Source organism: Xiphias gladius, chromosome 24, assembly GCF_016859285.1.
Source record: "Xiphias gladius isolate SHS-SW01 ecotype Sanya breed wild chromosome 24, ASM1685928v1, whole genome shotgun sequence".
Lineage (NCBI taxonomy): Eukaryota > Metazoa > Chordata > Actinopteri > Istiophoriformes > Xiphiidae > Xiphias > Xiphias gladius.
This window is the reverse complement of record NC_053423.1, coordinates 18,992,952-19,018,938: the sequence shown is the minus strand read 5'-3', so window position 1 is coordinate 19,018,938 and position 25,987 is coordinate 18,992,952. Positions and strand designations below refer to the sequence as shown.

At 41.1% G+C, this 25,987-nt stretch overlaps 1 protein-coding gene across 1 annotated transcript in view; it reads left to right on the top strand.

The window, feature by feature from the left end:
* The window catches only part of crybg2 (crystallin beta-gamma domain containing 2), a 41,279-nt gene extending 17,094 nt beyond the window's left edge, over positions 1 to 24,185 (top strand). The window contains exons 6-25 of the mRNA XM_040121888.1: positions 5,143 to 6,346; positions 6,820 to 7,596; positions 12,724 to 12,771; positions 14,225 to 14,343; positions 15,720 to 15,933; positions 17,083 to 17,222; positions 17,396 to 17,522; positions 17,650 to 17,685; positions 17,836 to 17,975; positions 18,174 to 18,300; positions 19,518 to 19,672; positions 19,770 to 19,896; positions 19,995 to 20,054; positions 20,653 to 20,765; positions 21,006 to 21,135; positions 21,219 to 21,358; positions 21,706 to 21,829; positions 22,214 to 22,372; positions 22,488 to 22,647; positions 23,031 to 24,185. Coding sequence (XP_039977822.1) covers positions 5,143 to 6,346; positions 6,820 to 7,596; positions 12,724 to 12,771; positions 14,225 to 14,343; positions 15,720 to 15,933; positions 17,083 to 17,222; positions 17,396 to 17,522; positions 17,650 to 17,685; positions 17,836 to 17,975; positions 18,174 to 18,300; positions 19,518 to 19,672; positions 19,770 to 19,896; positions 19,995 to 20,054; positions 20,653 to 20,765; positions 21,006 to 21,135; positions 21,219 to 21,358; positions 21,706 to 21,829; positions 22,214 to 22,372; positions 22,488 to 22,647; positions 23,031 to 23,119 — 4,189 coding nt within the window. The 3' untranslated portion in view covers positions 23,120 to 24,185. The remainder of the gene's footprint in view (positions 1 to 5,142; positions 6,347 to 6,819; positions 7,597 to 12,723; positions 12,772 to 14,224; positions 14,344 to 15,719; positions 15,934 to 17,082; positions 17,223 to 17,395; positions 17,523 to 17,649; positions 17,686 to 17,835; positions 17,976 to 18,173; positions 18,301 to 19,517; positions 19,673 to 19,769; positions 19,897 to 19,994; positions 20,055 to 20,652; positions 20,766 to 21,005; positions 21,136 to 21,218; positions 21,359 to 21,705; positions 21,830 to 22,213; positions 22,373 to 22,487; positions 22,648 to 23,030) is intronic.
* The last annotated feature ends 1,802 nt before the right edge of the window (positions 24,186 to 25,987 follow it).

Sequence of the window (25,987 nt, the reverse complement as noted above, 5' to 3'; positions counted from 1 at the left end):
CTCGGCAATGTTAACCGTCTCCACCTCCTGAGCCTCCGGCTGCATTAGCATTTAGGGTTTTTCTTTGTCCAGAATGTTTGGTTCCTCGGTATGTGCTCAGGATATTTATGTGAGTCCCAAGGGCTGCCGGGGAGATTAATAAACTCGCAGTCTTTGTCGAGCTTGTTATCCACATTTTGTTCCATGTTATTCGAAGACACATTTTTCACTATTTTCTTGACATCTTAGACCAAAAAATTAATCAATTGATTGTGAGAAATGATCAACAGATTAATCTACAATGAAAATAATCATTAGTTGCTGCCCTAAATACAAGACATTGTTGCACTAAATGGTTAAAACTTTAAAAAGTGTCCTTACTCATAAGATCATCATCTATTTTGGCTCCACAACATGTGCTGACACCTGTAGCACAGGGTCTCATGCCAGATCATTCATTTGCTTGTTAACACATTTATACTGTATAACAGTCATGTTTTGTTATCACAGCATCATTTTTATATTTCATCTAAAGGCGGCCTTTGATCAAACGCTTCAATTCACAGGAATGTGCATAGGCAAGTCTTTTCTTGGTTCATCTCTTCCTACTGGACTGTTTGATCGGTGTCAGAAGTGTCAACATGTGCGGGCAAAGAACATGGCTTCCTTTTTTTTTTTTTTTGGCTTGGAGGTAATGGGAGAGGTAGATTTCTCAGGACGACGAGATTTTCCTGGGAATTTGTGGCACACGATGCAGCTACATCACGTAAACACAGCAGAATCTTAATGTGCTGAACAACAAATCTGCCTTGCTGTATTCACAGCAAAAGGGCATATTTTGGCTATATGTCTAACGCAAGAATTGATGTATAAATATCCACTTCATACAATATATTGACTGCCGTGTAAATGGTTGTGTAACAGCAATGGTGCATTTGGTCTAATTTGGTTAAACGCTGCTGTTTTTATTGGTTTACTTTGCTGCACTATTTATTTATGTATGTATTTATGTGTATTCATTAATTTTAATTAATTTTAAAACCACAAGATGGCAGCAAAAACATGTCTTTTACTTGAGTTGAAGACACCGGCTGAAAAACAGATGAGGTAGGGTCATCAGACACGGAAGAGAAGCCAAGTAGTGAAAGAATGAACGTCAGCAAAGGAGGAGTTGTTTTAGCATTTCAAGTTTTCCAACCACAGTGTGTGTGTGTGTGTGTGTGTGTGTGCTTTTGAAACCCACATCATTAATTATTTCCAGCGATGTTGTTTGTTTTTAATTCCATAACCTGCCGACACGAAAGCTGCGGCCTCCAACACGGTTTCTGGTGAACAAGACATGCTGATGTTCATGCTGAAGCCGGTTGAGCCACTTGTAGGTCTTTAGTCAGAACTTCACCACTGAGCTTTGATCTTCTTTTTTTTTTTTTTCTTTCCAAGTGTGGTTGACTTGCTATTGTCTGACAAGCTTACTGGAGACACAAGGGGAATGAAAAGCTCGTGGAGAATTCCCTCTGTTGTAAATCACCTTCTGTCTGCAGAACATGTGAAGGGAGTTTAAACCACACCTGGACCTTATTGAAGTCCTCCTCAGGAAGTGCTGCCTCCTAACACTCTGACAGACCAAGGTTGTGGGCCAAGAGTCTTTAGGGATGGCTGTTTTTTTTGCTTTTTTTTGTTTTACCAACAGCATTCCTTTATTTAGGATGATTTGTAAATAAATGACTTTTGCAAGGGGGGGGAAACAAGTACGTGTCTATTATATCCTTAACGTTGCTCTAGTGTGGCTTTCCTGACATTGCTAATGTTTCATTGTATGATGATAGTGTTTGACTGGTGGTCACAATACTTAGATTAAACAGAGTCAGCATAGCGAAATAGTCGTGACGTTTTCTTGATTGCACTTACCTTTTAACAAAGTGACTGACGTGTAAATCGCACTTGGAAATCTCTTCCTTGAGCTCAGTAACGCTTCGGTGCTTGCTGGTGTTTGACAGCGAGCGATGTATGTGGCAGCTCTTGCAGAAATCCAAATGCTCACCAGTACCACTACTGGTCACCCAGCACCCAGTTTCTTTAATCTTCTGGAGATTATTTGGAGAGAAGGCAGGCTAAACGAGAAAAACGTACCAGTGGGATATGCGTGCACTCTTTTCCCACTCATAGATTTCCACATTAATCGTATATGTTTAGATGGACACTATCTGAAGTTTTTTTTTTTTTTCTCCACCCCACCTGAAATCACATCTGCCTGATGGCTTCTCATGTGAGTGAACAGCCTGCGTGTGTTCTGCTAGCTTCATGTATTTGCACATAATTCTAAACAAACGTTCAAAATCAATATTAGTAAAGGCTCCACCCCAGATGCTTTTATCTAGTCTTTGTTTCCGCTCTGTCCTATGTTGTGTTTTGGATTTGCAGCCCTGTTTCTATGTAGTTTTTTTTTTTTTTACAAAGAGTAAAATATTCTAAGCTTCCAGCTGTACCCTTTGCGTGCACATGATATTCTCAGACTGAGATGCCCTGAGAGGGCAGATTTTAAAAAGGAATGTTTTTCACTTGTTTTGCATGTTAGGCTAGGTCTACTGTGTGGTGACCAAAATTCCAACATCCTTGTTTCACCTCTGGGAGAAGATCAAGAGTAGAGTATTTTTAGGATGTTAATCAGTACAGAAGGAAGAGTGTTTGCTGTTAAAGAGTTAAACATTTACTCAGAAATTACATGGAAGCAGATGTCATTCTTTGATCCTCCAAAGCCGCACAACCAGGCAAGACAGAGCGCTAAAAATTGTATCGTGCACATGCATAATTGTATGGGACGTTTTCCTTTCATGTGCGACACGTCAACATTCCCCAAACCGAGTGTCATGCATCGTGTTCTGGTACATACGGGCTGTTAGTACATGGATCTTGATTTACAGGTGTTTGTGTGTATGTTCACAGGATGTCCCTGTGTCTGCAACATGTACAGTATGTGTGCGTTGTCTGTCTGCCTATATGTCTCCCGGTGTTTCATTGTATCACGGGGGACATCACTTGAACGCTACAGTGAAGTCTAAGAGGAGGTTTTTTCAATCACTGACAGAGTTTGCGGGGGGGACCTCACGTGTAGGTGGGGTTCTGCGGTTGGAGCAGCAGTGTACTCGCCCTTTGCCAGGAGCTTTTGTGCTTGGGGGGGGGAATAAAATGTGAAAAAATGACCATGACCGCCAGTGTGAGTTCTAGATGTGTGTGAGATGAGAGTTCAGCAAGGAAGAGTAGGTTGTATTGCAGAAAAAAAACAAAACAATAAAAAGTCATATTAAAGAGTAACTAAAGTCTAGTTTGTGGTTTAGTGCCTATCTGTTATGTCACTGCAGCAGGGCAAAAGTAACCAACAGGTTGATCGTAGCGTCTCTATTTGTTACCTTCTAGGCTGCAGGACCTGCAGAACCAACAGTGTGCGAGTGACTCACCCTGTCTGGCTGGTGTGCGGAGACCAGTCTGCTCAGGGACACTGATACTCAAATTGTTTACATCCATGCACTTAATGGTGTTTTGCATTGCTATGCGTTATGACTGGGAACTTTTTTTTTTTTTTTTTTTAACTTCCTGCTGGTATTTCACATTGTATGTGACAGAATATGTAATTCTGTTTTTAAAAAAAAAAAAAAAAAAAAGTTAAAATTACTTTGCATGCAAATAACTATCTGGCAAGAAGAAAATGAAATACCACATGGATAGTGAAGCATGTCTAGTTATACTAATGAATTGGCATTCCAACTATCATGGTAGTAAGCAACATTTTTCGCAGGGTTTGTTGTTATTTGCAGGTTTTTTAGGATCTTTGAATCCATTGAGTAAACCTACAGTACCCATTGAGGGTGCACTTGGTACCTATTGCATAAGTATTGCATCCACAATCAAAGTACACTGTGACCTTTTTAATGGGGTTTTTGGTTTTTTTTTTGGTAATGCCATTGAGTAATTCACTTAGGCAATTATATCCTCATGACCTTTGAATAATGCCCTGTGGCTGTTTCGAGGTGTGTCACCTTTTAAAACTGTGAGGAGCAAAAGCATCTTCTGTGCCAAATCGTCCCGGGGTCTAATGTCAAATTTGATGACACAGAGTCACAGTTTGCATTGTCCGCCATTTACTGGTAGTCACCCACACAGTCAGTGAGAACGCCACTTATCTTTCTGCCATTTTCAAAAGATTTATCTAACATCTCCTTGAAACCTTCCTGCTATGGAGGAAAGATCCAAAAATCTATTAAAGGTCAAATGATCCACTGATGGAGGATCAAGTCAGAATTAATGCTTGACATTCAGTTGGATAATTATTTTTGATTCAGCAGAGAATACTGATGAGGATGAAGGAGTTGTTGTTATTGTTGTAAGACACCACAAATTAATTTAACCCCGTCCTGATAGCAAGTCATCCGTTTTCAAATAATAATAATGTTTTTTTTAAAAAGTCCAAAATTGGAGAACAGAAATTAACTATACTTACTTAATCAGATTTTCTCACTTTCATGTCTACAACAAACTTCATATACTCGTTCCTTCTTTTCCAGGCATTAATCAAGAACTTGGCTAATGTTAACAACCGCTCCAATTTTTGCTCATCTGTACATGAGAATGTGTCAGGATTTTGTGGAGCCATTAGATAAAAATATTGATTCTTAAGCGATTATAGTATGTTCGATGCCAAAGACCTCACTTCCACTTTGACTGTGCGTTGACTTTGAGTAACTTCAGTTGTCAGATGAAAGCATTTTGTTTATATGCACATGATCCTCCCAGAACAAACTTTGGATTTATGACTGTTTATCTACAGAGGGAATCCAGCTGAAACTTTTCCTTTTTAATTAAATTCTTTCCTGTGTTGTTGTTACCTTATCCAGTTTCTACTAGAAATTTCCAATCCTTTTCAAGCATTATATTTCGGAAATGCAGAGAAACATTTAGCCAAACAACTGGTGCAATTATGAGGCCTATGTAAACTCGAGATATTTATAATAGCTTTTTGAAATTTGCATTGTTGCCATTACATGACCACCACACCCTGGAGGCACTGCAGCACTGATGGACCACTTGCGATCATTAAATCAGACTCTTGCTTTGCCTTTTCTGTTTTTGACATCTTTTTCTGTTTTTCCCTTTTCTCTGCTTGTCCAGGTCCCTGACAGCTTCAAGGCCCGACACAGCAGCTTCAGGAGTCCTTGCCTCAGAAAGTCAGCAGACGAAAGCTGGCAGGGAATCGGTCGACAAAATGAATTCAGGCTACAGCAGCATGAGCACCAAACTGACCGTAAGGAACTCGTCTCCCCCGAAAGAGGATGAATCCAACCATCGTTTCCGTGAAGTGTCTCCGACCAGTGAGGCTGTTAGCCTCAACCAGGATACAGTGGACTTGGGCAAAACTAGCACCACTGTGACTGAGTCAAATGGAACAGATCTCGGCTCAGAGTACAGATGGAGAAGTAGATTTGAAGGGGTTTCTCAGTATAAACCATACAAACCAAAGGATTCCTCTTATTCTGACTTTCTGAGTTACAGAATGCCTGACACCTACTCCAGTAACTCCTACTTGTCTTCCTCCTTTGCTCTCCCTGACGCTACGGCACACAAAAACATCAGCAACACGTTTTCTTCCTCCTCCTCCTCCTCCCCCCATTCACAGGGGCAACTTACACTTGGCAACAGGCTGAGTGACAGGACAGATGTTTATCTGAGCCATAAGAGCGAGCCAACGGGGGAACCAAAAGACGAGTGGAGGAGGAGCTCAGTGGAGCAGGAGGAGCCTGCTGCACCTGCAGGTGAGAGAGAGGGACACAGAGAGGCAGAGTCAGAGGGAATAAAGTTGCACTGTGACTCACAGCAGCTCACTGTGGCCGGCTTCTCCTCGGCACTTCAAACAAGCCACACCGACAGTTTCAAAGAAGAAGACGACGACGACGAGTCATCACGATTTACTGGATTGTTCAAGGCCACACTCGTGGAGCTGGTCTCTGACCCTGCAGCCCCCCCCTCCACTCCCCCTGCCTCCCCTGACGCAGATTCCCCCAACCAGTTTGACATGGATAGCCTGATGGATACCCTGAAGAGCATGGGACCTTCTCTGAGGCCCAGGAGCATGGCCCCACGTGCAGCTCCTCAGGTCCTTGTTTCTTCCCTGCCTCCCATCGTCGAGGATGCTCCCAGCCCTGTCACCTCTGACATCCCTGCGTCCCTCACCAGTCCCGAAAAAAGGATGGAAACAACAAGCACCCCTGCCGAGTCCCTCAGGGAAGTTTTCACTCTGCCCGCTGACCTGGGACTGAAGAGGAGCTCCCCCAGAGACACTCGTTTACCACTGGAATTGATGAAGCAGAACCAGCAGGTATAGTATACTAATACCTAAATTGAGTAGATTGTCATTTCTCAGTGGAAACCTCATATCCATAATTTGAATTTTTCTAGGGATTTAAAAACACAACAGAACAAAGAGTTCAAGTTATATACGTTTGACTCATCTTTAAAGGTTCACCCAGATTACAAAAAAAGGTATATTTTTTTACTAACCCCTCTTTGGATACTTGGCTACTGATCCAGAAAAGAGATGTTGATAAAACATTTTTTGAATTAAATTTTTCAAAACTGTCTCCCCACAAACAAAACTTCATTCACCTCCATTCTGTGGTGGAAAATCTCAAAGAATCTCCTTGTTAGAGAAGGATATCTCAAAGACAAATAAAACCAAAACAATCTGCATGAGTAGATATCTCTTAGAGGTACATGACAGCGTAGTTGCTTTGTAACTTGGGTGAACCTACCTTATTGCTGAACTTGTTCCATGTGCTCTGTCACCTGCAGGACCAGCAGTTGCAGTCTGGAACAAGAGGCATGAATTTCCCTCTGAGAGCATCCGCTTCCAACAGTATTGTAATGAGAAAATCCTCTGACTCTTCCCCTGAGGACTTAAAATCCCCAGTGCTAAATGGGAACGGAGTACTTCCATCTTCCAACACAGGCTCTCGTCTAGACAACAGTGTGATCTTTGGAAGCTACAGGTCATCATCCATAGATCAGACAGTGGAAAATGGAAAGGCCCATCGCCCACTCTTTGACGCCAGCTCGCTACCAGAAATCGGGTCTTCGAAAGATCGCATGAATGCAAGAGTAAAGGAGCTCAGTGACCTCAGCCCCGAGAAAGACCCAGTGGGGTCCCGCTTTGAGCGTTTCTCCTTCCGTTTGAGTACCTCATCCTCCTCGTCAGGCTCCTTGGCTGGATCTGAAGACCCCAACGCTCATATGAGTCGACCTCCGCCACTTAGCATCAGTTCACCACCCTCCAGCAACAGTCCCACCCGCCTCCTCAGCCCCACCGGCTCCATAGACCTTCACAGGCCATTCACCTCTGCAGACTCCCCCTTATCTTTGTTTGGCCAGACACAGGGGATGGGGATGGGTGTAGGTACTGGGACAATGGGGACTCCCATCCTGCATAGGAGCTTCTGTAGTGAGGGCACCGCGGGGGTCCATCAGACTTCATTGTTCAACAGCATGCATGGAGGGTCTCAGTTCCAAAGCAAAGAACCTGAGCTTGACAGGAATTTGATGATGAAATACAGAGCCTTCCCTGATGCTTATGTGAGTATTACTAATATTGTGTATTTAGTTTTACTGAGTATCAATATTTTATGTTAGATGAGTTGCACAAGCATATTATGTGAAAATCCTTATAAATCATTTAAAATTTTATAATTATTCTTGAGTGTTTTGGTAAATAGGTTGTAGAACTAATTTATGTAGGGACAGGCCTCAGTTCAGGGCAGAAATATGGTAATGGTTTATGAATAATGCCTTTTCCTGCAGTCCAAGGCAAAAGTAAGTGAGAATATTTAAAATAATTTTTATCTGAGCTTCTTAATTATTCATGTTTGGTTGTACACAGCAGTAGTTTGCAGTCAGTGGAAGGCTGAGTGAGTGTTGAAATGGCAGCCACCTCTATATTAACAACTTATAATGTAGATTTCTATGAATGCATATCTGCCTTTGTACAATATCTGTACTCTACTTACTATGTAGGAAGCCCTTAGCCTCACTCTCAGATCTGTTCTCCTCACTGTTGTGAAATGGACAAACAACAGATCAGCTCACAATAGGTCAGAGCGATGACTTCGTATGTGGTTTTGTCGTGCACACAGGAACTGGCCCTCTATGTGTGACTTTTGTTGATGTATGTATACTTTCACATACTGTAACATGTACAATTTATTGAGCTTCTTAATTCAAATATTTGTAGAGCACCGTGAGTCATTGAAAGTGAAAGTGGTTGCTGATGGTCCCAGTAACAACCAGTGCATCAGTGCATCAGTAGTCTCAGAATAGTCCTTCGGTAGTCATACATTAGCGAAAAATTGATTAAAGCGGCAGTCAGTGAGACTCAAACTACTAATTGCTACCTGTCAGGCATATGCTAGTCCCACTGAGCGTCACAAAATCACCCAGAAAGGGGTGGGTATCCGGGTTTTGCGTTCATGCACGTATGCGCTTGTTCTTCCATGCAATCATTCATGTGTGTATTTGAAGGCTCTAACTGATGAGGACGTGTCTTAAAATGATTTTTATTGGCGAGAGAGAGAACATCTTCTCACGTGTGCTTGCATGGCGGTGCAGAAACCCTGACTTTCTCTACCCCTTGCTCGCAGTCAACAAACGTAATTCTGGATCACACTGCCGCTCTCAGTTGTTCTTCCTGTTTTGCAGCTCTCCAAATGTTTTCAAGCAATTTCACACTCAGCTCTTAACCATTATAATTAACCATTATATATTGTGAGTGCAGATATAAATGCCAAGAGTTAGGGAAACACAGAAGTAACCCCTTAGTTGGGATGTCGTGAGAAGGAGGAAACCACTTCCTCACAGTCTCCAGTTCTCCAGGCATGGCACACGATAGTGGTGTAATCTCCGTCCAGGCAAATACAAAAGGAGTGTCCGATGGATTCTTGAAGTGTAACTTGTCATTTGTATGCAGCTGTCCTGTGTAGTTTTATTAAAAATGTTTGCACGGCATATTCATTCATGCTCAACCAAGACTAGAGATCTAGAAATAGAGTACTGTGGGGGATAGAGTCATTGTTTGTAAAAAACATTAACAACTCGATGGAGGGAGGGACACTGGACATGACTTTTAGGTGATTTTGGGCCTGCTGCAGGACCGACGGATGTCTGTTTGTCTGTCCATCATGCATTTACACCATCAGTGACACTTTTCTGAGTGGGTGGGCGTGAAGCCTCTCAATCATTTAATCCTGGCACAAAACTTTCTGCTCCTTTTTTTTTTTTCTTTCCCCCTATTTTCTCTAAAGTCCCATCCAGGCTCCCCACCCATCCCAGCTATCTGTCTGTTCCTGCAGAAATGTGACCACACCTCGCCTTTTGTGTTTATCCTCATGTTTCTCTGCTTGTTGGTTTGATATTTGATGAAGCAGAGTTGACAAGGGGGAAATAAGGCTGTGGCAGGGTGAGAGAAAAGGACAAAGCCATTATCTGTCCCCCTCTAAGGGTTTTCATTTGTTTTTGTTTATGAGCTACCTGCATCACATGTTCATGCATATTCTTAATGTGCGATTTGCTGAAACTGCACATTCCATCTGCAGCACCTAATTTTACAGGAGAACAGATCTTGCTCCCAGGCTGCTGGGATGGAAGGGAACGGAAGGGGAAAAGTGTCTGTGTGAGTTTATGTTTCAGTTGGGCATCAAGACAGCAGTAAATGCGTTACTCCTCATGAAAGATGCAGTTGTTTGACCTGGTTTCGAGCTGAACAGTAAAGGCAAGGAAACGTTAAGAAGGAAGTATGCGTTTTTTTTGAAATTTGAAAGAGTCTGTTTTTCGAATTACAAGAGCTGCAAGTGTCTTAACAAGTTTTAGAAAGTGAAAGTTGAAGCTAAGCACAGTTGAGTCCACTGGCTTGCGCTACAGCGCAGCGCTGTAAAAATTAGACGTCCTCAGTCAGATAATCAAAACGTTGTCCGAAAGGATGTAATGAGACGTTTGAGTGTCATGATTAAATTTCAGTAGAAGCTGTTCTCAAGTACAATGCTACAACAGCATGATTTTATCTGATTCTATTCATGTAGAGACAAGATTCATTTGTGATTATATTTGGCATATATTTAGTAAAAAACCACAGGCCTTGAGTTTAATTCATAGATATTTTGTCTAATGTAGACTGCGATCACAATACGGGTCAGAAAGCTAACATTTTAGATGTTTTAAATCAAAGCATTCAACCCAAGGTTTTTGGGCAATCCGGTCTCATTCAATTGTGCTCAGTTGATCTGAGGACAAGGTTTTTCTACGTGCAGCAACAATTTGAAGAAATTATGGCTATGAAAATTTTATGTTGTTTTAATTTCACGGCAGACAGCATGTTTGCACACTGTTAAATTAAATTAGTAAATTATTTGTTTAATAAATAGCATTTCGTTATAATTACTTTGTTCCAGTAACAGGGAAAACAATGTATCTTTTGAAACATTCACCAAATGAAATACTATTGGTAGATCATTTCTACCTTTGGTAGTCTTACTTTAATTTTCATTTATTGTTTCATAACAAGCCCTTTGGAATTTTAACTGTGATTTCAAGGCAATACTATCTTAATACTTTTACAGCTTGTAAGAGACAGCAACTTTAGATTTACCTGTAAACCCGGCTCAGGTGTCCCAGTCTGTCGGGTTACATTACCATGTCAATCAATACTCCTGTATTGTCTCAGCATTTGTCCCCTCACTGGTTTGGCTCAGGCTTTTCTGCCCAAAAGCATCTACACACTGTAAACAATACACATTACTGTGAAATGCTATAAGAATGTAAAGGTTGACTTGGAGTCTTTGTTGATTATGCAATACGACAGCATGTCCTATGGCAACATTGTTTTGTAGAAACAGTTCCACCTGTGGTTGCATTAGGACGTAATGACAAGTCAATCAGATTGAGAAGCAAAACATTTAATTTTACTACATGGGGACCATTAGTAGATCAGACATACTGTGTGGTGTCGGATTTTCGGCCACATGCTGCAGGCGAAAGCTGAATTACCAACACAAAATGTCGACCTAGGGTGCAAAATTATCTCTGGCCCATTTGGAAGACGTCTAAACGTCACTAAAACAAGTAAAACATGCGCATAAAGCACAGAACAACAACACTGACGATATGAATACTCCAGTTACTCGTAAAATACAATAGAAAAAATGATGAAAAGACCATAAGAAAGGGCAAAAAAGACTTTATTTGAGAAATTGCCTGTGGGATAAATGACTTCATATATATGTTCTTACTTGCCAAAGGCATCTCGTAACACCCACCTTTATTCTTAATCTTAACTTTAACCTTTAATATTCGAGGAATTGGTTGCATCCAAGTTTACCCGCATTCACTTTGATTTGGTAAAGCACTTATTTTTCCTGTCATGGCAAGCACCAAAGAAGAAAAGCTGATGTTTCTTATGTGACAAAAGAATCTTACGTCCATTAAATGTTAAAGCTGGTGGTGGGAAACAGTTTCTTTTTTTCTTTTCTTTTTTTTTGTTTTTTGTATGGTATGTCTGTGAACAGCAATGAATCCCTACTTTATTCACTAGGTCAGTGCTGAAAAGGCACCAGGCGGCCATTTAACTCCTCGGCTCACTTTGACTGAAAATGTAGAAAGGTTTTATCTTGCAGTTTAAAGAGGGCCAGACGCTGTTGTGTCCTATATCGGTGGGCATATTTGGCTGAGATTTGGCTAATTTTTTTACGTATCTACTTAAAAAACGTTTCCAAATTACATCAGAGCAGAGAAGGACTCTAACGAGGACTGCTGAAATAACCGCTTTGGTAGCAGGCATTCTTTGGTTGGTAACATGATCCAGATGATAGCCTGTTTCCTACAGAGCTCCCAGAGAGTAGAGGCCAAGTGATACCTGAGACCAAACACACACGCAAACTCGCGCACACACACCAATCCCTCTGGTAAATATGTACGCAAATTTCACAGTGCTAACCTGCTACCACATTTCAAGTTCCACAAGTAAACATGCCAAAATTACATCAGTATCCCAGCAGAGATTTGTACAGCGGAAGTCAGGTGATACTGTTCTTATTGAGAGGGTTTAGTATTAGGAAGCATCAGGTTAAAAGGGAGGAATGTATACCCACCTGTCAAAGAGGTGGTGATCCGTCACGAGGGATGATCTCTTTCCTCGCTTCTCCACCCTGACGCCCCCAGAACCTGTTGGACTGGGCGACCTAAAGATAAACAATGTTTGGATTGCTTGGCATGTCTAAATTCACCAGGTGTACAAACTGGGTGTAATCTAGATAATTGCTGGGGCTGTTACATAATTACATTTTTATATCTGCAACGATATATCGGCCTGTGTTGTTCTAATGTCTGCGCCTCCTCAGTAGAAGAAAACTGAAGTCAGCCAAAAAAACAAAACGGGGTTGGGTCTAACCTCAGAACTGGTAATGGCGATCAGTTGGTCTTGATCTAAATTCTGCATTTCATATTTATAGATAATGTTAATGACAGTATTCCTCTAATATTTATCATACATTAATTTGTATACAACCTTGTGCTTTTATCTTGGCTTTTATCTTGACCTTTTACTGTATTAATGACTTGCTTCAGGGTGTCAGGAAAAAAAAGAAAAGGTATTGCCGAATACCGTATATATATGAGGTTGGCTAAAACACACTTTTTTTTTTTTTTCTTTGTCCATAGCTCACTAAAGAGAAGGAGCATGGGAAACTCAATCCACGTCCTGGAAAGGTGAGCCTCTACACAGAACACACTCCACAGTCCAAGTGGTCTTCAGGCACATTCTGCTAAGATACATGTGCAGGTTCACAATCAGAGCTGACAGCTTCTTTCACTGATTTACACTCAAACCGGGACCAGGAAGTTAATATCATCACTGTGAAGGCTGCGTTACTGTGGAATTTGCTGTAATCATGGGTACATAGACGGTCGCCTCATTTTTCTCGTGCCGACAGTTGCCACAGAAGGAACACATTCATTTAGGGGTCTGACGTTTAGCATTAAGCTCAGAGCACCGGCGTGTCTAAATAGAGCCACTTGCGTGGCTGTAAACTGCAAAACAATGTACACGAGAATAAAAAAATCGAAATCGTGAATCTCAGTGTAGTCTGTTCGTTTGGTCGGACGTGCTGTTCCCCATTCGTTTGCAGAATACATTTTGGAGTTTTACTGGAGGGGGAAAAAAAGTCACTGATACAAAACATTCACTTCGCTTTGCTTTCGGTGAATCACACGGCCTCTTACACAGCTGCTATTTCATAACCGTTTTTCAGTAGACGGGGCAGACTGCCTGGCTAAACCATTTGTTTTTGTTTCGTTTTTGCCATTAAACCGCACACCTGCTTCATATGCATGTTCAAAAGAGGCAACATACGTCTTTAACTTTTAAAAAGTCAGGCCTGCTCCTGCATGCAGCTGAAGAGCGTACATTTCCTCACTGAGGCTGTCCATGAAGGATCCTGAATACTAGAGGTGGAGCTGACATTTAGGTTTAGCCATTGAGTACTCTTCCATGCTGCAGGGCCTCAGGCCCGAATGAATGAAACATACTGTATGTGAAGGTGAACGGGTTTTTTTTTTTTAAAGAAACTAGTGCACTCAAATTCTTCTTCATGTTTCAGAAGCTAATGATATTCAGGTTCTAATGCTACTGTGCAACCCGGCTACCATACTGTTACTTCCAACCTTGTAAAATTCATGTCTGTAGGGGACAAGCATGAAATTTAAGATTTATGCTTGTATATGAAAATTGATATATTGTCATTGGATGATATTGGATTTGTTCTTTAATTTTCCATAAAGGATTTTTCAGCAGCAGGGGCTGAGCTCTTGCCTGCAGTAATTCTTTGTCATTACTGTAATTTTTTTTTTCAGGTCTGCTACTGTGTCATCCTCATTGTACTAGTAAATGGCTCCTGATATTAAAAGTGACTTTCTAATCACCATATTTTATTTGATAAATGTCTCCCTTTGCAAAACTTTAAATCTAATGGTCCTTCGCTTTAATAACTGCAAAAATGTCCTGGCGGGGATGCAGAGCTGCGCAGTGAGCAGGGAAGTGCCCCTCAGCCACACAGCCAGACTTCACACCCACGTTGTAAAACGGCCATGCTGAAATGAGCGAATTAATGAATCCCCGTCATCATCTATCATCTATTATCACACCTCTCCGTGTTTTCTCTAGATGTATATATTCGACCGACCGGGGATGTGCGGCCAGAGGATCGAGGTACGCAGTGACGTCATCAATGCTACGCCCTGGGAGCTGCAGGAGACCATCTCCATCAGGGTCCTCAGAGGAGGGTGAGTGGCCGAGCTGCATGCCCACTGTCCACGCTCACGCATGTTTGCTTCTCCAGATCTTCCCTTAAAACAACCTGCTATGGAGTCTCTAGCTATGTCCTTACATAGCTGTGTCCTAATTCAACATTTCACCTGTGAGCAGGAGAAAGTCTCGTTTCTTCTTCCAGAAATGAGCTGAGTTAAGTGGGCACGCTTTATACATGATCCACAACCAAAACTGAGGCCAAAGCTACTGTAGAAACATAAACTGCTCACAAATAGCAATAGAACAACATGCAACCACGGTCAAACTATTTTCCTTTCCACTTTCAGCAGACCGTGAATATAGATCTCACTAATTATAGCTGTAAACAAATAAGTCTGTTTTGGCTCCATTAAACCTGACACCTCCTGAAATCTTCAAAATTGCAAAGGTAGATAGATAATATCTCCACATCTTGTTTTTCTTGAAAGGTGAGGCGTGTAATTAGACACTGGTTTTACAAAATAAGGCCCTCTCTCCAGAGCTACTCGTGCGGTGTCCAAAAAAACAAAACTGCTATTGATGCAGTGTGGACATGCAAATGCCTTCGGTGGTTGACACACCCACACGCAAGCTTAAACACACACTTGCCTCAGATCTGGAATGTTTAGTCAAATGCAGCCAACAGTGTGAATCTGCACAAACACTGACGGTACTGCTCCGGCCTGTAAAAACACCAGCCTTGACTTCTTCAAGTGAGGTAATTATGCTGTCAGCGCATGCATCTCACACACTGCCGCTGCCAAAACCACAGCAAACGCTGCCGCTAAAGAGTGTTAATTAAGTGGTACTTTTATTCCCTTAGCCCCCTTGATTTTAACTGACATCTACTTTCTTTTTATTGAGATTTACGTAGTCGAGTAGTACCAGTGGTGGAACGTAAGCAAGTATATTTACTCAATACTGTGCTAAAGATTAATTTAAAGTTACTTATACTTTACTTGAGTTTCCATTTTATGCTACCTTCTACTCCATTACAATTCAGAGTGAAATATTGTACTATTTAGTCCTCTACATTTGTTTGACAGCTTCACTTACTATCATTTTACATACAAAACATTGGATAAACTTACAAAATAGAATGCATGATTAAGGAGCCGCGGTTCCCAACCTTTTTGTCTTGTTACAAAAAAAGCTGCTTTCCAGTTGGGGCCCTGTCGTGTTTCAGATGTCTACGAGTTGATAGCAGTTTTCACCAGACGCTGTTTCGGCAGCATTTCAGAGTAATAATGCAGCAATGTGTGAAGCATAACAAAATATTTTCATTGCATCAACTGGGTCTATTAATCCCAAACACATGCCCAGAAGATTTTTTTACCTCTGGCCCTTTCATTGTCCCCCTCCTCTTCCCTAGATGGGTGCTGTATGAGAAACCAAACTTCCAAGGGGAGAAAATCGCCCTGGACGAAGGAGACATAGAGCTCACCTACCCTTTCAGCCCTCCAGAGGAGAGGCTGCAGAACGGACAGAAGGAGGGGGAGCAGCCGAGTGGAGAAGCAACTGATGAGCAGAGCGAGACCAAGCCGGCTAGGAGGTTCATCATCGGATCTCTACGAAGAGCTGTCAGGGTAAGACGAGTTCAGCTCACTCTGTTGTTTTTGGATGTAGTCCTAAATTCTTGTCACACACCCTGCGTTAAGATCTGAAGGCTGTGATTAAAAAGCTGTGGAATTAAATTTTATTGTAAGCTCAAGTATCATCTACTTAACATTGTTGCCTAATGCCAAAAGGCTAATTAGTTCCTATAAACGCTTTGTACCATTTGCTTTTCAATGACTGTGTATTCCCCTCTTCAATAGCACCATCTAGTGTCAGAAATAAGTATGAGCACCCATTCCCCTCGTCTTGCAGAGGGATATGGAATTTCAGTTATTTTTAAGGAATGATCTATTAAATAAACTAAAAAAAAATCAAAACCCAAGTTACTGTGCAAATGCTACAATTGACTCCATTAGCTCCATTTGTCTGAAATAGTCAACAACTTTTCATCTACACTTTTCCAGCCCCTGCCCTCCACCGTAGGAACTGCTCAGCCCAGCCCATGTAGAAATAGTTTTTACAGTCCCACAACGTTTTAGTCCTGCAGCAATAACAGAATTTCCAGGAACATTTGACAGCTCTTATGTATTAATGCAATGCAGATTTAACATATAATATAAGACCTCTAAGAGGTCATACATTTCAAGTACGTTCATACAATTGTCAACTTTATCTGACGATGAAATTACAAAAAAACATTTTTGTGTTTCTTGTTACCATATTTAATATATAGGCTTGTTTCAATACTTAGTTTGATTTCATCAGTTATAAAACCATCAGCCAAGCCAATATATTGGCCAATATTATCTTATTGCAGATATATCGTATCATATTGTTTAGAGTATACCTAAATTATTTCTACCATACATATCTTGGTCACATTTCTTTTAAAAAGCAAAGAGATCCTGATCAAAAATATTTGATGTAGTTGCTGTCTAATGCAATTCTGCGTATTAATAGGGGTTTAACGGCAGGTTCTATCTTCTGTTTGATTTTTGGTTGGTGAAATTATCCTTTTTGTTCACATTTGGATTATGATTTGTAGACCTTAACTGAGTATACTTCCCACTGAGGCCAACTACAGCACATGCCCTCTCAATTCCCTCAGGACTGCAGCATTACAACCTGTTATCTCCTCCATTGCATGACATGAAAGGATGCTCTCTGTCCTCCCTCAGGACTACAGCGTCCCAGAAATCAGTCTTTTCCCAGAAGAAAACGCCGAGGGGAAGAAGGTCACCTTCAGAGACACTTCTGATGATGCCAGGATCTTTGGCTTCCCCATCAAGGCCAACTCTATCATCATTAATGCTGGGCTGTGAGTTATGAATTATGAGTTGTGAGAAAATGCATGGTAGTATTGAAATACCATTGTGAAACCTGACTTTTTAGTGCTTTATTTCAGCTGGACTGAAAAACAGATTATCCATCAAATCAGGTTTAAGTTGCTCCCATTGTTTTTCACCCACGTTATCTTTTCTATTTTCTCAGATGGCTTGTGTACGCGCAGCCCTTCTTCCAGGGTGTACCACGTGTCCTGGAGGTGGGGGGGTTCTCCAACCCTGCAGCCTGGAGCGTAGAGCAGCCCTATGTGGGGTCATTGCATCCGCTCAAAGTAGTAAGTGGGATTGCACGCTGTTATGAGTATCGACGAGCTTCTCCGCTTATGTTTCTTTAATGTTTTTGTGTAAAAGGATATCCATTTATTATTAATAATGTGCAAATGTATTTGTTTTTTATCATAGGGTGAACCAAGAGTGGAAAATATGATTGAGCCAATGGTAAGAAAGTGGTATTATACTACTCTTATATATATACTTCCACTTTAACTGAGACTCTAATTGCTTATCCAACAGCAATGATATGATTGACACGTACCATTACTGGGTTATTCGTGCGTCCTGAGTGTAATTGCCTCTCTTCGTCTCCAGATGGTGATCTACGAAAAGCCGTACTTCACTGGGAAATCGAGGACCATAACCACTAACATGAGAGACTTCATAGCCAGAACAGAGAGTCAGCAGGCTCTCTTCATGTACTCTGTCGGTTCCCTTAAAGTACTGGGAGGAATGTAAGTGCTGCTTCCTCGCGTTTGCATTCACACCTTGGTGATCGTTAAGTTTGGTTAAATAGCACTGCTCCACAATTCAGGTGGGGAGTAACGCATGAGGCAGAAAGCCAATAACAAAGAGCTCCCAGGTTAAATAACTGGACTCGGATATGAGTGCTTTTTTTTTTTTTAACCCTTTGCCTGTTCCTGGTACTGCAGCTGGGCCGGCTATGAGAAAGAGGGCTTCCGAGGCCACCAGTACCTGCTGGAGGAGGGCGAGTACCATGACTGGAGGGTGTGGGGAGGCTTTGATGCTGAGCTGCGCTCTGTTAGGGTGATACAAGCAGTAAGTTGTCTTAGAAGGACTTTTTCACATCGGGGAATATTTGTCTGTAAAAGGTAAAAATCAAATGTTACCTAAATCCTCTCACTATGAGCAAACTGTACATTAAATGGTCAGGAGATTGTTTTTATAAAAAGTGAATGTGGCTGAATTAGAAACACTCCCAACGCTGACTAAAACACCAACACCACTGCTGTAATGGGAGGTTGCTAATTTGAATATTCTCACGGACATCAGTAATTTGCGGTCAGACTTCGAAGCTACTGGTGAACCTGGGACTCCAAAGGCACGCCATGTCTTGTCACCCACAGTACAGCGAAGAAGTCCCTGCTCTCCCTATTACTGCCGCAACTGCAAACTTTTTGGCTGAATACTTTGGCACCAAACTGAGCTGACTCTCTTTGTTGCATAAGTTTTATTTTATTTTATTTTAGGTTATGTACTGCTTGTTTATATTACTCTGGTTTCTTTAATGACCCAGTTTTACAACATTTTATAACGATTCCTATCTGAACTAAAAAGTGGCTTTGCACTCATCTCTGATGAATGGCTTTACTAATTCCGATACTGAGTGCCCCAAGTTTGACTGATGGAAACAGCCGATGTCGCTTTGGACTAGATCAAAATGACCCAAGGACATTAGAGTTATATCTATAATTTGGATTTATTAACTCAAGGCCATTTTAACATTGCATATAGTAGAGGAGTGCACACAACAAATGCAGTGCAGTAATGAAGATACAATGGCCCTCAGCAGGAATGACTTGCAACATAAATTACTTGAAGAAAGTTAAAACCTTCTTAAAGAAGGAACCTGATTTCTATGTAAATTTTGTCTTATCTGAATACAATGGGAAGAAAAATTAACATACATTACATGGGTGGTTTAAGTAGTACTTTGGTGAGTGCATTTTCCCCTTATTTCACTATACTTTTTAACATTAAAACAAAATGAGGCACTTAACTCAGATGATTGTCATGTTGTCAAAAATATGACTATAATGAGAAAACAGAATCTTACTTTAGCCGGAATATTAACTCCTTGACTAGAGAAAAACACGTTTTTTTTTTCTTCTTCTTCTTCTTTCATTTGCGATTCACTTCCAGCTGCCTGAGGTAAAAAAAAAAATAGATGTCCCCTTACTGGTCCTCATTTTTTTAACCACAGGGGGCTTTCGTGTAATTTAGGTCGGTTAACCCATTTTCTTGCTCCTCTGCAGGACCTGACAGACCCCTTGATGGTGATGTTTGAACAGCCAGAAGAAGAGCAGGACGGCATGCAGGAGAACACATTTGAGGTGACGGAGACCATCCCCGATGTTGAGCTGTTTGGGTACAAGACCTCCACGCGCTCCATCCACGTACTCAGTGGGGCGTAAGTTGATGGATGCTAGATTTACCGCTGATGTAACGTCACTAATCAAAGCGGTACTGTAATACAGTAATCGGGCAATTCTCCATTTGGCTTCCAGATGGATCGCCTACTCTCATGTTGACTTCTCTGGGCACCAGTACATCTTAGAGAAAGGTTTCTACAATAACTGTGCTGACTGGGGCTCACAGGAAACTCGCATCTGCTCAGTGCAGCCCATCCTACTGGTGAGGACCACTGTGAAAGAGGAGGACGCAAACCTGTCGGCCTGACCTGATGACTGTTTATATGTTACTCACATCTTTGTGTGTTTGTTTTTTCTCAGGCTCCAAGTGACAGCTCAAGGAGCAGGAATACGGTGAATATTTTTGTCTTGACATCCTCAGTTTTATGTTGTTTAATGCAGTAATCAGTCGAGTTGTCTATTACACTTTTCATCTAATATATAGGGTGTCGTATCCACAGTTTTATCTCACTTTTAGATATGATATTTGGTCTGCTTGGCTTGCTACTGCTACTACTACTACTACTACTACTACTACTACTACTACTACTACTTTCCATGCAGGGAAAACCCCATTTTCTGCACGGAACAAGCCATAAAACTGATTACCTTCAGAGAACTAGAGTAGAGTTTTTGTTTCCATCTGAAAGGCCCTTTAGCCAAAGACAAGATTTATCCTGTTATTTGTCCTTCACTTGGTCTTTTTTATTCAAATCTTGCATGTGACATATTAGATAGTAAGTATAGTACATTGCATTGTAAAACGAACCTGTAATCAAAAGACTAGTTACCAAAACGTGACCTGTAAAAGCAGAAAATAAGATAAATAATTCCTTTACACAGTAGTAGCACATTTGCATTCAGTGATCAAAAGGCTACAATGAAAAAATAAGAATAATTACAAGAACCAAAGGCTTTAAGGCTATGAATGTTTCTATCTAATCTCTAATTTTCCTTTCCTTTACCTCTGTTTTGTCAGATAATACTATACTCTGAGCCAGATTTTCAGGGCACGTGTCACATCTTTGACCGCAACCAGGAAGCGGTGTCAGAAAAATTACCCACCAAGTCCTGCCGAGTTGCGGGAGGAAGGTAAGGAATCATCACCTAAGCGGGGAGACGGGGAATAAGGGAAACAAATATAACACTGATCTACAAAGAAGTAAAGAGTAATGTGCGAAAAAAGGCCACTAATCGAAGGCTGAACAACAAAGTATGCCTGACGAAGAAGTAGTGAGGTTAGTTTTCAGATCAGGGAGGATTAAGAAGCTAATATGTTAAGGTTGATAGCGGATCAATAAATAACCAAATCTGTTCAATTCTCTGTTTCAGCTGGGTGCTCTATGAGAATGAACAGTACTCTGGGAACTTGTATGTCTTAGCGGAAGGAGACTACCCCAATTTAACCAGCATGGGATGCCCCCCCGGCTGCACCATCCGTTCCGTGAAGGTCGTACCAATGGTGAGAAAGCTGTCGTGTACCTCGGACAATGCTCTGTATGCTCTCCTTTGCCTCGCTCTGAACTTCCATCTCTCACTGTCTAGATGTTCTCAGTTCCCTCCATCTCTCTGTTTGGCCTCGAGTGTCTGGAGGGCAGAGAGATCACCACAGACACAGAGATCCTCAGCATGGCGGAAGAGGGCTTCAACAATCACATCCTGTCTATCAGAGTCAACAGCGGCTGGTAAGTGTTTGTCTCCCCAAGTGTTTGGGGAGACTGTTTGTTTGGCCATGTGCTGTTTGTGTGTTTGCATTTGCCCCAGCGGATTTGCATTGACGCATTTCACAAAGTAGCTTTCCGGTTTTCCCTATGAGTGTCCGCTTGACATGTTTTCATGACAGTAAGGTGGTTAAAATAAACTACATGGATTGTACATTTGCTGACAAAACTGTTAAAACATCTTGATATTCAGCTGATACCGGGGACTAAATTAAACAATGCCACACAGTGCTTGTTTTGGTTGCCTGCGTATGCTATGTGATAGCAAAGCCACAAAAAAACAGTCTAATATCATTTCTCTTCCTTTGCAGTTGGGTGATATGTGAATACGGCAACTACAGGGGGCGCCAGCTCCTACTGGAACCAATTGAAATCACCAACTGGCCAAAGTTCAGTTCACTACATACTATTGGCTCAATGTATCCAGTCAGACAGGTTTGTCAACCAGGCGTCCTTACAACTCTCTTTTTAACAACATAAAGTACACGTCTAGGAAGGCAGAAGATGCATCCTAACCGCAAAGTTATTTAACCACAATGTTAAATGCAGTGTATGTAGCAGTAGATGACGCTGAAATCCGGAATCATTACCATTAGCAAAATTTGTAGATCGTTTATTTAAATGGTAGGATGTATCCTATTCTTGTGGAAAGAATAAATAAATAAAGGGCATGTCATTTGAAGTACAAAAGCCAAATTTCAACCACTCTTATGTTATTCCTTTCGTGTTTGAAAACGGGATTTAGTTGTGCGGGGTTAAAACAGCCAAAGTTCCACAGATCTGTGAGTCTCTAATATTGTGGTACTTTGCCTCCTGCAGAAGCGCCACTTTTTCCGCATCAGGAACAAAGAGAGAGGTTTCTTCATGTCCGTCCAGGGTGGTGTGGAGGAGATGAAGTCGGGACGCGTGGTGGTGACAGCAGATGTGGAGTCAATGAGTGACATCTGGTTCTACCAGGACGGCTTCATCAAGAACAAGGTAATGCACGCTTCGAAGGTTATAATGGTGGCCGCATCTTGCAAACCAAAACCTGAGCAGGGTCTTTCAAGTCCCCTGAGCTGGTCTGATCATGCACCGTGTGTGTCCTCTGTAGTTGTCCCCAACCATGAGTCTTCAGGTGATGGGCAACGTAGAGCCGGCAGCCAAGGTGGTTTTGTGGACAGAGACTCGACAGCCTGTCCAGAACTGGACAGCCCGGATGAGAGGCCTCATCACTAGCCTTACTTTCCCTGGCATGGTCCTGGATGTCAAAGGTAAGAAGAAAGAAGAAAACATGGTGCATCCGGCGATTTCATTTGAATATTTATTTGATTGCACACTTTCCTAAATATTCTTAATATGAATGCAAAACTGTAAGAGTAATTTAAGTTCCCATTTTAAAGTAAGAACCGACTTTGATAGCACTCATCTTGTGAAAAACCTTTATTGTTGCTAATCATATGGTCTCTTGCTTCACTTTAACTGATGAAGCTTAGATGTGAGACTCTCTCAAGCACATTTTCCCTAAAATAATGCGGGGTTCTAAGTTTTTACATTGCCGGCCAGGTCCCCGTACTCTAATAAATGTGGTGATCACTGTGGCGGTACTCACGGTGACTTTAACGTTTTCAACGAGATTATTTTTCCTTTTCTTTAGGTGGCAAAACTTACGACAAGGACCATGTGGTGATAATGATGGAGAACGAGGAGAGGCCGAGCCAACAGTGGGAGATAGAGTTGCTATAAAGACCTCATGCTCTGCTGTTCTCAGCTGTCTTAAGCAGCGCGCCAACCGTGCTTTTCTTTACATCTCCAGAATATTTCCCTCAACACTCTGGGAACGAGCTGCTGTCACTGCCGTATGATGTAAATTACTTCAGTGCCTGTACATTTTTTTTTTTTCTGAACTCCGTCATCCATGTAACTAGTGGGAACATGACAACAGTAAGCGTGCAGTTAAGCAGTACAAAGCCTCAAAAGCTGCACCAGAAAGTTTAGGGCTTTGCAGAGTTTTGTGTTTTTGTTAGTTTGTTCTCATGAAAATTGATCCCGTTTTCCTCCAAGTCAGATAGTGATCGTCTGTATTTAAGGACTACAACAAAGAGAAGTGTAAGTGCCTTGAGATGCTGCAGCGACTGGTGTCATCACATGAGTTGAAAAGCAAGATTAAATGTATTTTTTGAGGATGTACTAAGCTACGTATACAAACCCTGCATTGACGGGCCCATTCTCTTGACTCCGGAGATCGACCGTATCATTTGACCTATTCCGCGACTTGGACTTTTACCTTTGTCAACAATTTGGGTATTCAAACTAGGATCTCCCTGTTTGTATGATTCCAGGCTCATGCAAATCTCCTGAATGTAGAAGCACCCGTAGTTGATGACTTTAAAAGTTTGTTTGCAATGGATCAAACCAGGTTTTAAATTGCTTCTGGACACTGTTTTCCTGGAGTGGACAGCAAGTGGCTGCCAATGCTTTATACTGATACTGGGTGAACGAAGCCAAAAGAATGTGTAGTATGCAACTAATGTGTGTTATGCTTTTTTAAAGATATTTTTATATGTATGTATCACTTTGTTTTGTGGGAAATGTTCCAGTTATGTATACAGTGTATCACATTGCCTGCTGCAGTGCAATGAAATGGGTTGTGTGTGTGTGTCCAGCTTCTGTCAAGTTACTCTGTTTCTTGTCATATTTTTACCCGCATCAGCTGTATGTTAATATTTGGTACTAAAGATATCATATCAAATGTGATGTAAAAGGGAGTGGTTTTAAAATACTGAAAACAAAAATAAATATTATGAAATAAAACCAAGTTGATTAATTGATTGCAAAAAATCATAAATAATATCATTGACAATATTTTTGTATGATGATTTGAAAATACATCCTGTTTCCACTGTTATAAAAACTATCCACTAAATCAACCTACTTAAATCCCACTTACTGCAAACCCCTTATCCTGATTTATTTTTTAAATTTATTTATTTATTTTTTTCAATTTAAAAAAGCAAAAAAACCAAAAAAAAAACAGCTCTTTTTTTTTTTTTTTTTTTTAAATGCACAGCACTGCTCAGCCCTGATCACGTCTCCTCTCAGTGCTGACAGCTTAGGTGTGTGTATGTCTGACGATCAGTAAACTACTTTATCAGTGTTGATGTCAAGGCCAAGAACAAGGACATAACATGCGAAACGGAAACGACCCTCTAATGGTATTTTTATGTTTTTGTTTATTTATCTTTATACTTCATTGTGATTACATCCAAAACTTCAAATAACTGCAACCTTTAAATAATGAATTGCCAAAAGAGGAGAAATACAAAAAACGACATAACTGTATACTAATTCTAATAATTTCTTGGATGACACACATACTTAACCTAGTTTCTTTGTATTTGTAATCAGTGTGCTCTCCTTCAACGATGGACGCGCTTACCCTCTCCTCTATATTATTTATAGTTTTTCTGTAATCGCAGTTTCATGTTTTTAAATCTTTTATCTTTTGAGGCCTTCTCAGATTTTTACATTGGTGTGTATTGTGCACTGGAAGGTCCGGACCTAGAATGAGCGACACCATCACGCTCGCGGAGATTCAGCGGCCTCATTAACTTACGCTTGAAATGAAACTTCACCTCTGACATTTCAACTGCCTTCGCTTCTCGCATGGTGTGTCAGTTGACACTTGAACTGATTTTTACCTTTCTGATGAAACTTTTAGCTGAAGGGGAAGCAGGAAGACAACTGTCGGGTTATTTTGTCATCACACCAGTGATCCAGTGATTTCACTGGGTGCTGTGTGCAGGCTTTCCTATCATTCAGTGATTACTTTAGCTGAAAAATATTTAAATCCTCTTGCCTGTTTTTTTTTTCTCTCTCTCTATCATTATCATTGCAGTCTATGCCATTTTAAAGCTTAATCTCTTATTCAAATGAAGGATTGATTCAACTGATTCAAATGTTTTCATGACTCCACAAAGTACTCACCCTTTTCAACCTCATTCAGTACTTCATTCAGTAATTTAAACTGAAACATTTATCACTTGCGTATAAGCTGCTATTTACTTTTAGTATTTGTTTTCTGACTTTAACTCTTTCAGTATTTCATGTTACAAATTTCAGCAGTGAGCACATGTACGTTTTCTTCAGAGAATTTTGCCTTTTCTACCTAAAAATTGTGCTTTGTTAAGCGTAGCAAATCTTAACCTAATGCTACGGAAAGCTGAAAGTGCTTGCTGTAGATCAGCTTTGTTTGTAATAACCACACTGGTCTCACGTTTCTTTGTGCTCTGCAGGTGAACAGCAGGTAGAAGCGGAGCAGCACAGGGGGATTGGACAGATTAAAACTATGAGAGGAATACATTTGTTCAGTGGTTTTTTTTTTTTTTTCTTTCTCTCTTAAGTCAAGGGGAAAAGGGCAGATAAGAGTTTTGGAATATGCCACAAATGTTAACTCCTGTGACACAATTTAATTTTCAGTCGTTGGAGCCAAAAGGTCATCAGGTTATTCATGAGCACACCAGTTTTAAGAAGGTCTGTTTTACCCTAAAACCGAAGTTCCGCCCTCACTTGCCTACAGAGATGACTGGCATGTTGTCTGGTGGGTTTGTTTAT